This window comes from Coturnix japonica, chromosome 21 (assembly GCF_054131305.1).
Source record: "Coturnix japonica strain WE chromosome 21, WE-NBRP24, whole genome shotgun sequence".
Classification (NCBI taxonomy): domain Eukaryota; kingdom Metazoa; phylum Chordata; class Aves; order Galliformes; family Phasianidae; genus Coturnix; species Coturnix japonica.
In genome coordinates, this window is record NC_140683.1 from 10004595 (window position 1) to 10017861 (window position 13267).

General features: G+C 44.5%; 1 protein-coding gene across 13 annotated transcripts in view; it reads right to left on the reverse strand.

The window, feature by feature from the left end:
* Nucleotides 1–13267, reverse strand: part of CACNA1B (calcium voltage-gated channel subunit alpha1 B) — a 193648-nt gene that overhangs the window by 91261 nt on the left and 89120 nt on the right. For all 13 annotated transcript variants that reach the window (XM_085520974.1, XM_085520970.1, XM_085520971.1 and 10 more), the window contains 2 exons: nt 10289–10392; nt 3393–3508 (listed from right to left, as the gene is read on the reverse strand). In XM_085520974.1, coding sequence (XP_085377100.1) covers nt 3393–3508; nt 10289–10392 — 220 coding nt within the window. The remainder of the gene's footprint in view (nt 1–3392; nt 3509–10288; nt 10393–13267) is intronic.

Genomic DNA, 13267 nt, shown 5'->3' on the forward strand with positions numbered 1-13267 from the left:
CTTGCAAAGTGTTGCTATATCAGGGAATGGCATGGCTTGATGGCGGTCACAAGCATGGGTGGATAGTTGGACCCAATGAACTTAGCTGTCTTTCCGACCTTCATCATTCCAGGTTACAGAGAGCCAAAAGAGAGAACTGCGACCCATTCACAAAGCCTACTTACTCCAGGGGAAAAGAAATGCTCAGAATCAGTGCTGTGTGAAAGAAAAGGACTGGCAAATAATTAAAATGCAGAAGAGAGGCAACTTTCTGAACAGAAAGGCTTTGAGTCCCTGAGCAGTGTGGTTTCAAAATGATGCATGTCCTTGTAAGATAAGAGAAACACCTTCAGAAGAATATTTGTGGACCCATAAGCTCTTTACTCCATGCAGAGAACCCAGTTCTCTGCTCTCTGATAGAAAGGCAGTATGACAGCCTCAGAGCTGCTACAGGTTTGAGGGGTTTAAATGAAAAAGCAGTGGAGGCAAAATCATTTGCACGGATTACATGGTTTGACTTCACCATGTTTTAATTCCTCTGAAAGGAAGAGCCAAAAGAAAACATAAAACAAAGAACTCAAGCAGCAACCCTGTCCTGACAAGACAACAGACTACAACCTCAGTAAAAAAGAAGAGTTAATAGCATCAACCTCCAAAGTTTATCAGAATCACCTGTTTAATGAAACACGTGCAGCAAGAGGTAATAAAATTTCATTCACTTTACAAATAAAGATGACTCTAAAAACCATAAAAGTGACTCAAAAGCGGTCCATACATGATGAGCAGAATGCTAAATCAAAATCACTCTTGACAGACAGGAGGTAGCATATAAATGAAGGAATATTTCAGTCATTCAAATACGCCCCTTTGGTACTAAATGAGTTACAGCCCTTGAGGTAAGAACCCGAGCATGACAGAGAACAAGGAAACCTCCCTTCCAGCTCCTGTAACTACTCAGTATCTGGAAACTGTTACAAAGCAAAGTCAACCAGATTAAGACTTCCCTTAAGATGCTGGAACACAGCTTTCCATGCTACCTACCTTGCATCAAAAATAAATGAGGAAAAAAATGAACAAACAAAATGCTCGGAGATAGATACTATAAATATTAGAAGCCTGGAGAGCCTTCCATGGGAAGGGAGGAAACAAGCAGATTGGCTCTGCACGCTTTAAGGCAGAAAAAAATAACGTGAAACAAGGTAGAAATGCAGAAGAAAAAAAGAGGAGTAATAAAAAGAAACGTACTCCTGTGCTGAAAGACAACACATCTAAAATTAAGGAAGAAAACATTTTTTCTTCATTCAAAACAACCATTAATGAGTGGAACTCCTTGCTACAGGATTCTCTGAGGTCAAGGGTGCTAGAAGGATTTAAAAATCATCAGATATTTACATGATTAATGAATAAAAACCTCCGCAGTTATATTAGAGTGGGGCATCAAGACCTTTTGCTCTTCCATTTATGCAATTATTTTGTATATACGTCTATGAGATGTTCCTGCTTTTCCCGCAAAGCAACCTGGTTTTATTCAGCCACTGGCCCATACACAGCCCTCAACAAGGAGATTGGTTTAGAAACTCCTGATGCACAACATCACAGCTGAAATCCCAACAGAACAGAAATCCCCAAAACAACAGAAATGGGAAATCCCAACTGATGGCGCAGTTCCACGTTTCAGTGCCTGAATTCCAACCACTTGTTTCTCTCTTCGGTTGAGCCTTCAGGCTATATTTTGTATTTAAAGATTTACTGGCTTTGGTTGGTTTTAATTATTGTTACTATTCAGCTGTACTAGGAAGCATTTTTATATTCCTATCGCATTTTCAACAGTGCCTTAACAGGACAATTTTATTATTCCCTAATTCATCTTGTTTGCATACACAGTTTGTTCTGGAAGACCTTCTGAACCTCGTTTTATTAAACAAAAAAAGAGATGGGTATTTTAGAGCAACTTCACCGTATATTCATGTGGCATTTACGCAGCACTGGCAACAGAGAAATCAAAAAGCCAGCTGTTCCCACAGGGACTCAATGCTTGGAGCATTGCTTCATAACTTCTCCACCTCAACTTTCAGACCTCAAGGTTCAGCTAACATCTCCTCATAGTGGACTGCTCATAGCAGAACAGTCCCTAGAATGAAACTAAGCAATGCACACTCTTGCAAAAATTCTTATTTTCATTGTTATCATGAAGAAATTGGGTTTTAGAATCCAAGACAAAATCCTTTAAGGCAAGATGGCAGCAGAGCCAAGGCAGAACCACAGCACTCTGCTCCAGCTAACCAATAAACCATTAATCAATTTGAATTTGGGCTAGCAAAAAAAGCTGTAAATAAATGAGGAGACAAGTTCCAAATTGAAAGAAAAGGAAACGGCCCTTTATTTTTCAATCCTACAGTCACAGAATTAAGGGGAGATAAAGTGTGGTTGCTTAATTGAGGGCAGTTGCTGTTGAACAGGCACAGTGATAAAAGTCAATACAATAGGCACTCAGTTGTCAATGTGGATAGTGCTGTAGAGAATAATGGGTCCGAAGCCACCATACAGTTCAGAGAAGAGATAGAGCAGCAGCCCACAGCTTTGGCAAAACACAACATGGCAGTTCTGCCACTGGCTCATCAACTGGTGTCCAGCAAGTCACCATACAGTGCCGGACCTCAGTTAACCTGCCTACAAAGGTGCATGAAAATCTATTTGTGAAGCCACCACTTCTTTTACTCTCCATCGTTCTTTTTTAAAGGCATTTTCACTTCACTCCAATGTTTAAGCTTTGCAGAAATACAAGCGAGGAAGCAAAAGTTAATGACTCGCACTGTGGTTATGTCAATATATATCAGAAGGGTTATTGGTAATCTTTACATGTGCCTTTTTTTGTTGTTAAATTCATATTTAGGTCTTTGTAAAAGTTGATCACTGCTTGCAATAAAGTGTAATGTTCAGTTATAATTGTTATAAAGCAATGTTAATGTGTGCTCGGCTAAGTTTAATGAAAGTGATCTTTGTAGCTCATAAAAATGACATTCCAGTGTATTTTGCCATCATAGCAATAGAGGCTTATGAAATAGCTGCAGTGGAAAGTAAATAAAATGCAGATGACTCATGTAAGGCAATGGTTTCGCCACAGTGGAGACTTAGCACCATATTGCTTTTTGTATTGTACTGCTTTAAGACAATTAATGCCTTAATGTTTTGCTCTCAGCAATAAAGTTGGACCAAGCTCTTTATTTGTGCTTAACCAACCTCAGATCATCCACAATAACTTCATTGCAACTGCTCAGAAACAATCCCAACAAAACCAGTAAGCATTGGCCAGGCCTTGCCCAGTCTCAGGAGCACCAAGAGTAGATCCTTGCCATCATCAGACTCTATACACCACACACCTTAGTGAACCAACATCAGCTGTCTCCACTTACCTGCTTTGAAGATCCACTCCAAATACCCATTTAGCTCCCGTTCTATTTGCTGTTGCCTACGGAGTTTCAGGAAAGCTCGACGGTTTTCTACCCTCTCTCGTTCTTTGGCAAATTCACTGCAGAGAGAGAAGAATGAGAAAGTGCATCACACAACGCCAGGAAAAACACACAGCTTTTCCTTCAATTTTGTAGAATAACTTCACAAAGACTGAAGTCAGCAGCAGCAAGAGGAAACCATAGCACAATACGCATCAATATCTATCAAGCTACCACTTTGATCCCATTGGAAGCAGAATATTTGTCATAGAGGCACCAGCAACCTTTGAGTTTTGGAAGAGATCTGCTCTTCCCAGTTAGCTTTCCCCAGAGCTTTTCCAGGCTTAAGCCAGCTTTGACAAACACAAGTCCAACAACAGCTGTAGGTGACGTTGGGTAGGCTGGAGTAAGGAGAAATACTCCAGATGCTCTGGGTTGAGGGTAACAATGATCTAGCTTTGCTAAAGTCAAATGGAAAGCACCATTACGAAATGCATTAATCAAAGCACGCTTCCAATGCGTTCAATAGATATACTGTTATGTATCTATATATATATAGATATATGCAATATAGCAGCTAATTCTAAAATGAAGAATATTAAATAACATTCCTCCGTTCTTGTCCTTCACTTTTAACAGCTACCGTGTGCCCCAAGACATCCCCCAAACCATTCCTCTTTCAGCGCTGCTTGGAGAGGCGTTAGGAGGTGGAGAGCTGGAAAGGTTGGCACTCCCACACACAGCACAGCATCAGGAGACACTGCTTAGGATGAAGATGAGATCTGCCTGGATAGATGACTACAGTGCATTTTAGTTAAAACATGACAGTTGCAAATAACTGATCCTACAGAGACAGCCGGAGTAGACATCAACGGAAGGGCATTCATCATGGAAACCATATGCCATACCAGTCAAGCTCAATGTGTCACATTTTTCTTCTCAAGAATGGTCGGTGCTTAAAGTCACCAGGAAAATGAATGATTGTTACTTGCCACATTGGTGGGAGGAAGAGTGAAATAAATCATGGTGTAAATATGTACTAGAATGGCTGCTTCAGGGAAACTCGAGAGTTTCCCAGTCACAAGAGAGACAAGGTCATCTCATGAGTAACCACCGGGGTCTATAAAATATTATATTCCAATGACATTCTTACAATGAATTTATCCATGCCATTCTTAAGCGAAAAACACTGTCATGCCAATCGAAAATGAAAACAAACAGAAACCTTGATCATCTACATTCTCTGTTCAATTTTCCTGTACAGCAGCTGAGATGCAGCACTGTGCAACAGGCTGCCTGGTCTTGGCTTTTGTGGCACGCACCCAGGCTTGCTGCAAGACTAATCACATCATTCAACATCTGTAATTCATGCTTTCCCAGTAGAAAGAGGACAGAAAAGCTTCCCACTCAAAAGAGAAAGGTAAAGAGAGAAGATGCAGCATTACTGTCATTGCTAGCTCTAATAGTGGTGGTGATTAGCGATTCACGATAATGACATAGGTAATTAGCTCCTCATTCAAAACAGTTACCACTGAGCTACACATGATCTCATGAAAACTCATCTCTTATTCTGAGAGAAAAGCCTTCCTCTACTGAATCTAAAGAGCTGTTCAGAGTAAGCAAAAAGAAGCACAGATCTCAGGAGGACAAGAAGAATTCCCAGAAAGGAATTTAAAAAGCCTCAAAAATTTTATGTCTAGAACAACAAAAGGAAAAACAACCTGTGAGTTTAAGAACCAGCTTCATCTCCAGTCCAAGTATTTCAAAGTAATGAGCAAAACAGGCACGACAGGACACGAGCCCATCAGCACCAACAGAGAAATTCAAATGGGTGAGCTGCTAGCTAAGGAACCAGCCAGGCCTACAGATGTTTGACTGCCTGAGTCACTCACTGGCCAAAGTGAATTCTACGGGTGGAGAAAGAAAATTGGCCAAGACAGAAGGCTTAATTTGTGAGCTTTGTTGCTTGAACATGGAACAGTGCCCGAGAACAGACTTGTTATTTGACAGCAGCCTGTTAAACAGCCCACATCACTCAGGAGCAATGAGGGACAGACTGGAGACAGTTGATGGAATACACCAACTCCTCTGGCTACTTGACGTGCAAGTTGGAGGAGCATTGCTGTAGGAGACACAAGCCAGAGGAGCAGCAGTTGCACAAACTCACTTGTTCTGTGCCACTCAAGGGCTATCTGGATGGGGACAGACCATGCAAAGAACCACTTAAACAGGGTTTTAAGGGAGGATGTCCACTTCCTACCATTTGTTCTCGTTAATCAACTGTGGGACAGAACTTCAGTTAGTTCTTAGTTCCATTCTCAGGTCTTTATGGTTGGACTTGACGATTTCAGTGGCCTTTCCAGCCTTGGTGATTCTATGATTCTGCTGCTTGGGTGAAGCTGGTTATGACAGCATGATGTGCAGAGTCCTGCTGAGCCCCCTCCTCGTGCTCCTGCCATCCTGCAGCACTGCAAGGCTCGTGTGATTGAATTCCCTGACTCACTCACACAGTCCCCTTCCAACTTGCTTCCAGCAGGGCCTGATCTGGTTAAAAATCCCAGCATTTCATTCACTAACCACATCAGCACCCAAGTGCCTACAGAAAAGCAGATTCTCGCTCCAGGGAAAGAATTAGTTCTGCAGGTTCATATCTCTGTCTTTTGTCTTTCTGAAGAACAGTAAATCCTTTATAAGGGGAAGTCTCTGTTGGATGCAGGAAAAAAACCACAACCGCAAAGGACACAAAGCTTTGGTAATGCTAAACATTCACCTTAACTTCTGCAAACCTGTGCTTTGAGAGACAAAGACACAGAGGGAGGAAGAAAGGGAGCATGCAGAGAGCCAGCAGGAAAGATGGACAGTGGGGGTGTATCATTCATGGCAGCACACAGGTCAGGGGCCAGGGGAGAAGATATGGGGGAGAAGAGAGTTCATTGTTCCCTTCAAGCACTGATGTGGGTGCCAGTATGTTAAAAAAAGAGGTGGACAGTAGAATGGGTAGAACTGAGGTTTCTTAGTGCTGAAGACATTAGAATTGTATGGGCCTTCACGTGCCCCACATTGTCCCATCAGCTGCATGAAATCCCACATACACCCAGTGTTACCTGTTCCTATTTCACCTGGGGCTACAACCCATGAAGATGACCTTGGGAATGTTTTGAGGGGGAATGTCTGTCACAACCCCAGCATTGCAGACCCGCCTGACTGACCTGGTTCATCCACCCTAATATCCTCCACTCAGGGATAAGGACTGGCTCAATCAATCCTGCATGGCCAGAGCTGCTACTTCCTCCTCACTGCTCTTAAGAGGAGGACAAAATATCTTCCCTCAACCAGCTGATAAAGGATGAAAGTATCACGGTGAGATTGATCTCTCAGCACCGAGCTAGGCTTCACAGCCACTTTTATCACTGAACACAGAGGAAAATGCTTCAATTGCAAGCCAGGTATGGGATACATCTTGTATTTCTAGAAAGACAGTGCAGAGGTGAAGCCTTCATTACATCTTCCTTCCTTTTGTCATTACATTCAGCTTATGCTGGTTTCATTTTGATTCCACCTATCCTGATTTGAAATGCTACGAATGCAAAAGTTGGGCAAACCCAGCCCCAGTAAGGCAACAGTGGGAATATAAGGGTTTGAATATAAGGGTTTGGTGCTTAATGATGAAGCTGTGTCCTGTAAAACAGAGACATAAAATATCCTAAGTTGGAAAGGACCCCCAAATGACCAGTAAGGCCATCTAGTCCAACCATCATCCCATTTGTCCTGTCATCCTCATCCCTTTTAAACACAGGTAGGTGAAGGAATAAACTACGAGAAAGCAGACAGTTTCCTATCTTTTAAGGATAGCTCTTCCAATGTAAATAGTTAACAGCAGCCAGAGTCAGATCGCAGCGGGTAACAGCAGACTTGGAATCAAATTTTCAGGGAAAGTGAATGATTGTCTCTATAATGAGGGAGAAGGAGGACAGAAGAACACTTTGCCATTATGACAAATTAATCAGCCTCATTCCCCTCCAGCCTCTGCACATCTTGCGGGCTGAAGTTTTACGATCTCAGACTGGGAAAACGTCACAAAACCCAGCAGAGCAAGTCATCGGGACAGCCAGTTCAACAAGGTCCAAACAGGGCTGTGTTTCTTCCCCTCGAGCTGCTCGAACAGCCCCAAGGTCTCAGCCACCCCAGGCACTGCTGTCAGATATGGAAGCAGATGTCCCTGAGGGAGACCCGAACACAGGACAACATTCAAAGCAACTGCCCCCACATCATCATCTCACATTGCAGACTGCTCAGAACAGTGGGCAGCAGGGAAGAGTGAAAACACCATTTACCTGACCCTCATTTCACCTGCAAGGTGCCTGCACTGTCTGTAGCCGTGTCCCTTGCCAGGCTCCTGCTGTTACAAAGATGCTACAACCATAGAAAACATCTCCCTGCCGTTCTTACAGCAGGTGGTCCCACACAGCACGAGGCCAATGTTGCACATTACGGGTCAGAGCGGGTCTGAACAACACAAAGCCAATACTTCAGCAGGGCAGATGCAAACTGGCAAAGCGTGCCAGTCCACACTTTGGTCATGGCAGCCAGATGAGGAAACCTCAGGAAAGATCATTACACTTTATTGGCTGCTCTGGAAACACCTCAGGCTTCACCATAAATATTTGAGGACGTGACAAGCAGCATTTTTCACACTCAAAAGGCACAGACTGTATTCCAACGCATCATCCCCAGCAGGCTGCCCTCTCTGGACGATGCTCCCACTGTCTCATCACCCACATCACTCCCCCTTGCTATAGGAAACAGAGCCAGAAAGCACTCAGACTTGAAATAAGTCAAATTGTCTCCATTGCAGCATCCCATGATAACATTTATCCTCTTTGCACTGTGTAATCCAAAACGTCGAAAACAGTAACAAATGCATTGTCCAGAATCATTCAGCTCATTGCCAGGTCAAATTAATGTCCAATTCAACACCCAAGCAGTAGGAAACTCTGTAATTCCTTCAGCCCATAGCTGGGCTGAGCGGGGAACAGCACCAGAATGAGCAAAACAGCTTTTCAAGTCACTGCAAAGAAAGGGAAACCACTGAGAAGATGTGGTGGTGGGCAGGCATGACATGTTATCCACCTCAACACATGTAAAGATACAGGAGAACCCAGCACTTCTATCACACCAGCAGAAAAATAACATTCCCAAGAACCCTGCACCCCACATTGTAGGACCATGGGGGATATCACAATATTTGGTGGTACAAGGAAAGCCAGGCTGTGCCAGCATTAGTTACAGAGCTTTTGTTAGGGATAGGAAAGGGATAGAAGGCAGAGAGCACCTTTTAGGGAGGGTGCTTAAATATTAGCTGATGACAAGAGCACCAGCAGGGCTTTGATCAGCATGCTGGAGGAGGACACTCTGTACAGCAGGAAGAGTCTCATTTAATGTGAATGATAACATCCACATGCTTTTAATTACCTCTTTAGCCATGTACTCAGAGGATTTTGACATCTCATCTGTGGCCTGAGATTTGGGGTTATTTTTATACCAAGTTTTCACTAAGACTTACATATTTCCCATCTCCCGGCCACTTCCCTGTCTTTGCATTTATTATAATTCCAGTAGCAGCAGCAGAGGGGAAAGGTTGTTTGCTCTTTACTTTCAAACAGGTATCATCTCTTCTGTTACATTTGCATTGCAAATGGTGCCATATTCTGCTAGCAGAGGAGGCTCAGGATCCCAAGCAGGCCAATCTATCTCCACCACTCAAACAGATAAACCCAGGAGCTAAGCCAAACTTATGAGGTAGTATCCGCTCATTGCTGACCTGGACTCATAAGTAACTACAGAAAGGCAGAAAATTCCATTAAAAATTATGGAAAAACTCTGTATAATCTAGCATCAGTAGGAAGCTCAATAACTTTGTTGTCATTTCAGCTTATTCATATTGCCATACCTACTTCAGCCTGTGCAACCCACTGATCTAATCTTGACGTTCACCATTGTTCGTCTATGATTGTTGCATGGGCACATTACGTCCCTTCTTTTCACACCACTGCTCCCTTTGTAAACAGCAGAGAGGGAAGAGGGCAGAGCACTGTGTCTTCCAAAGGCTGTGAGGTGCTCAGATCATGAAAATAAGCAGCAAGAAAGCAAATACTGAGATCACCTGGACCATGGGTGCTCTGTAGAAGCCCTAACCGTAAATTAAACTTCTTTTATAGATAGAAGGTGGGACACTGCTGAGGGTCCCCACTGCAGGAGCCATCAACTGAAGCTGTTGCTGTAATGAGGCCTGATTTACACCCTGAAGTGAAACTCTACCCTGTGAAAGTCAACAATTTAAGCAAGAATCTGTTCTTTGGAAAACAGTTTTCTTTCTCTAGTAACTTAAAGAGCAAATGTGCAGCACCAAAAGGCATTTATCAGTCAACAGCATTAACTCTTTTCCTCAGCTGCCAAGAGACAGGAATAAATCTAGGTCTTTACAGATCTGCATAATTGAGATCACCTGGATGAGCAAAGAAGAAGTTGTGAGCAAAATGAGGTGCCACAGCCTAAGAGCTCACAAATCATTAAGATGAGTCAGATTGTTAAATGCAGATCAAATTTCCACAGACGCTGGGGGCGTTCCAGCTGGGCTTCAAACCTGGCAGCCTGATCTCCACAATGGCCCAAACCCAACTTTCATGGCCAGCAAATGCCGAATCCTTGGCTGACCCCTGGAGTCTGAGTATCAAGAGACCAGGATGTTCCTAAAATCCAGACACTGCCTTAAACCAATGGAGTTTATTTAATAAAAATTTAACTGATACGATGTTCCTTTTGGTATCCAGTTAGAGACAAAGAAGTCATTAGTGTCTTACCCTGATAGGACACCCAGCACCAAGTTGAGCATGAAGAAAGAGCCGATGATGATGAGAGGGATGAAGTAAAGCCAGTTCCAGGTATTTCCTGCAGCATCGTTTGTCTGGAAAGCAAGAAAAGAGAAGAGAGACAAATATTAATGAGCCTTGGATACAAAATACCACAAAGTGCAGAGCAGGGGGCACAGGTGATTCCTTCTAGATTTCCTTGGGGATGTCTACCACTGATATATTGGTTAGCTCTGTCAACCAGCTGAAATGCCAACAGGTGATGCAATGAACCACTGCCTGAGCCATAATTTACTGTCAGCTCCAGCACGAGGGTTCATCTCTAACTCTGAAAGGGGCCTAAATTGATCATGGCAAGTTTTAGCACCCTAACTCTGTGTACCTTCTACAGCATCCTCATCCCTACCCTCCATTCTGTGTTCCCTCACGCTGAGCATCAGTGCAGTATCTCCATCTGGGGCATGGGAAGGAACCACAGCCTTCCACTAACAACACTGTGCCCAGGGTCTGCACACATGGAGCAGAAGATAAGAAGTCTGCAACAAAACGAGGCATCTTCAGAGCAACTGCAATGCCACAGCTGCTTGCTCAGCACCTCGGAATTGTCATCAAAGCTCAGTCTGAAGCTCCCTGAGTAAGCAGCAGCCCAGATTAGGGGGAGGGAAGGGTGGTTGGGTTTGTGACAGTTTCTGCATTCACGGAGCACAAGGGAGCTCTTCAAGGAGCTGCTGAAAAGTAAAACGCCACACGGCTGCATACTGAGAAAAACGCCAATTCTGCTCTTGTGAGTGAAAAAAACAACAGTCTGAGAATGTCAGGTGTGAGGGATGGAGAAGGGGGAGGAATACAGAGACCCAAATACGTTCCTGCTGCTCCTGCCTCCTCCTGCAGTGGGCACAGAACAGCATGACCTACCCATCCAACCAGAAGAGATGCAGCCAGGGCTATTCCAGCTGTGTGTGCACAATGCCACCTCAAAATGTCTTTGCATAAGTAGAGTGCACCCATGACACGGGGGACCAACGTCATCACTTTTCATGTAGGTAATAATGCTCATAACACCGATGCAACTCATCACCTCCTGAGTTGTTTCTAACACAGTGCACAAATCCCTCCTCAAGGAATCTTTTCCAGGTCAAATGAATGACAAGCCTTTCTCCGAGCAGCCAACATCTTCAGAAATACCCACGTGAGTTGGTCAGCAACTCACCCAAGAGGAGAAGGAACTAACCTACCCAGCCACCTACCAGCCCTGCCAAAGGCAAAACCACTGTGAGACAGAGAAACGAAGAAAAACAGGCTGGAAAAATGAAAGCAGAAAGGCAGAAAAACTCTGTTTAGCCTGTTGTCCCCTTACAGGGATTTTAATGCCTTTCCAGTAGTTGTCATCACACCCCAGCCTCCATTCTCATTTTGCTGACCGTGGTGGCAGCCCCTCATGCCACCCATTGCACAGTAAGGCTGGGAGCTGCCATCAGCCAGGCAAAAGGGGCTGAAACCCAAAAGGAAGAGCTGAAAGAAGGGAACAGATGGGTGAAGAGAAACCACATAAACATGCAAAGAGAGTGCAGCAGGTTCACTGCTGCCAAATGATCGTTTATCATTTATTTATTCATTTGAAGCCCAAACTTGGCGACAGATCCACAATTCCATGCCACGATCAAAGCCCTTAAAATGAAATGTGCTGAAATACGACTAATTAACCACCCTCCTCCGAGCTCCTGCTAGACTGCCTTGATGCTCAGGGCAGGGCAGAGCCTTGCTCTGTCACTTCTCTCTCACATAAGGACTCAGGACAACCCATAGGACAAACCAGCAGCAAACAGGTGAGCAGAAATCTCCTCCCATGAAAGCAGAGCCTTCACAGACGTGCAGTGCCTTTCTCAGTGCTGCTAAACACATTAGAACCCAAGCAGTGTTTATGGCAGCAGCTCTGCCACGATGAGATGCTTCATTGAATCAAACCTGGGAGCTGATAGGAAAGCCACTCTCCTCTGCTCCAGGAAAGTCCTGCAGGCTCCTCCTTGCACACAGCAGCTGGGCCTTGGGCTGTGGCCCAGCTCCAGACTTGCTCATTAAGCAGAATGAGCCAAAAGACAAAAATCAATTTCAATGTTCCAGCTGACATATTTCGCCCCAGTAACGCCTGGCTGACTGTCAGTGCCACTTGATTCTATCTGCCAGCCTAACCCAATAGGGAAGAAGTTGAAACAAAGTACTTGTAACGATGTGCCACAGTTACATCAGGATGAAGCACCAACTTGCAGGAGGGCTCCCTTGCTCCTCGCCCCCTGCTTTCACCAGCAGCACCTTAATAGTGCCCATAGCAAAGTGAAGCCTTGCTGCAGCAATGCCCTGGGCACTTGCATGAATAGCACATGTCCATTATCATGCCTCCTATGCCCAACCTCTGCTCATCTGCAAGCTGCTTCTCACCCAGCATGAGCAGCCAAATACACCTTTCACAGATGTTTCCCATCTTTCACCTCTGTGTTTCCTACACGTCTGACCTAAATCCACCCCTGCACTTCTTTAGGCTTCTCCATGTGATTCTGCTGTATTGAGCCCAGTACTCAACTGTAGAGCCCAGGTCATAGCTGGGTGCCTAAGGATAACTTCAGCCTTAATCAGAGAGCTTTCTTCTCCCTGTCATGCAGCACCAACCAGACTGACAGCATCCTCAAGCAGCCACCCTATGGCCACCTCCCAGCAGAGATGAGTGGATGAATACTGTCATCTGTAACAAATGCAGGAGCTAAAAGGTTTCTGTCATGCAGGGAGATTAATGCCCTGAGCTCCCAATAGAGCCAAGAGAACAGAGTGTACTCCAGCCAAGCACGAGGTGCTTCCCACAGCCAGGCCTCATGCAACCTGTCTGAGAGCAGGGGAAGGCCAGCACTAATGCAAACAGTTGGGCCACTGCCTCAGTATGCCAACAAGATGGCAGTTGTGTCTAACTCCTGGACTGAC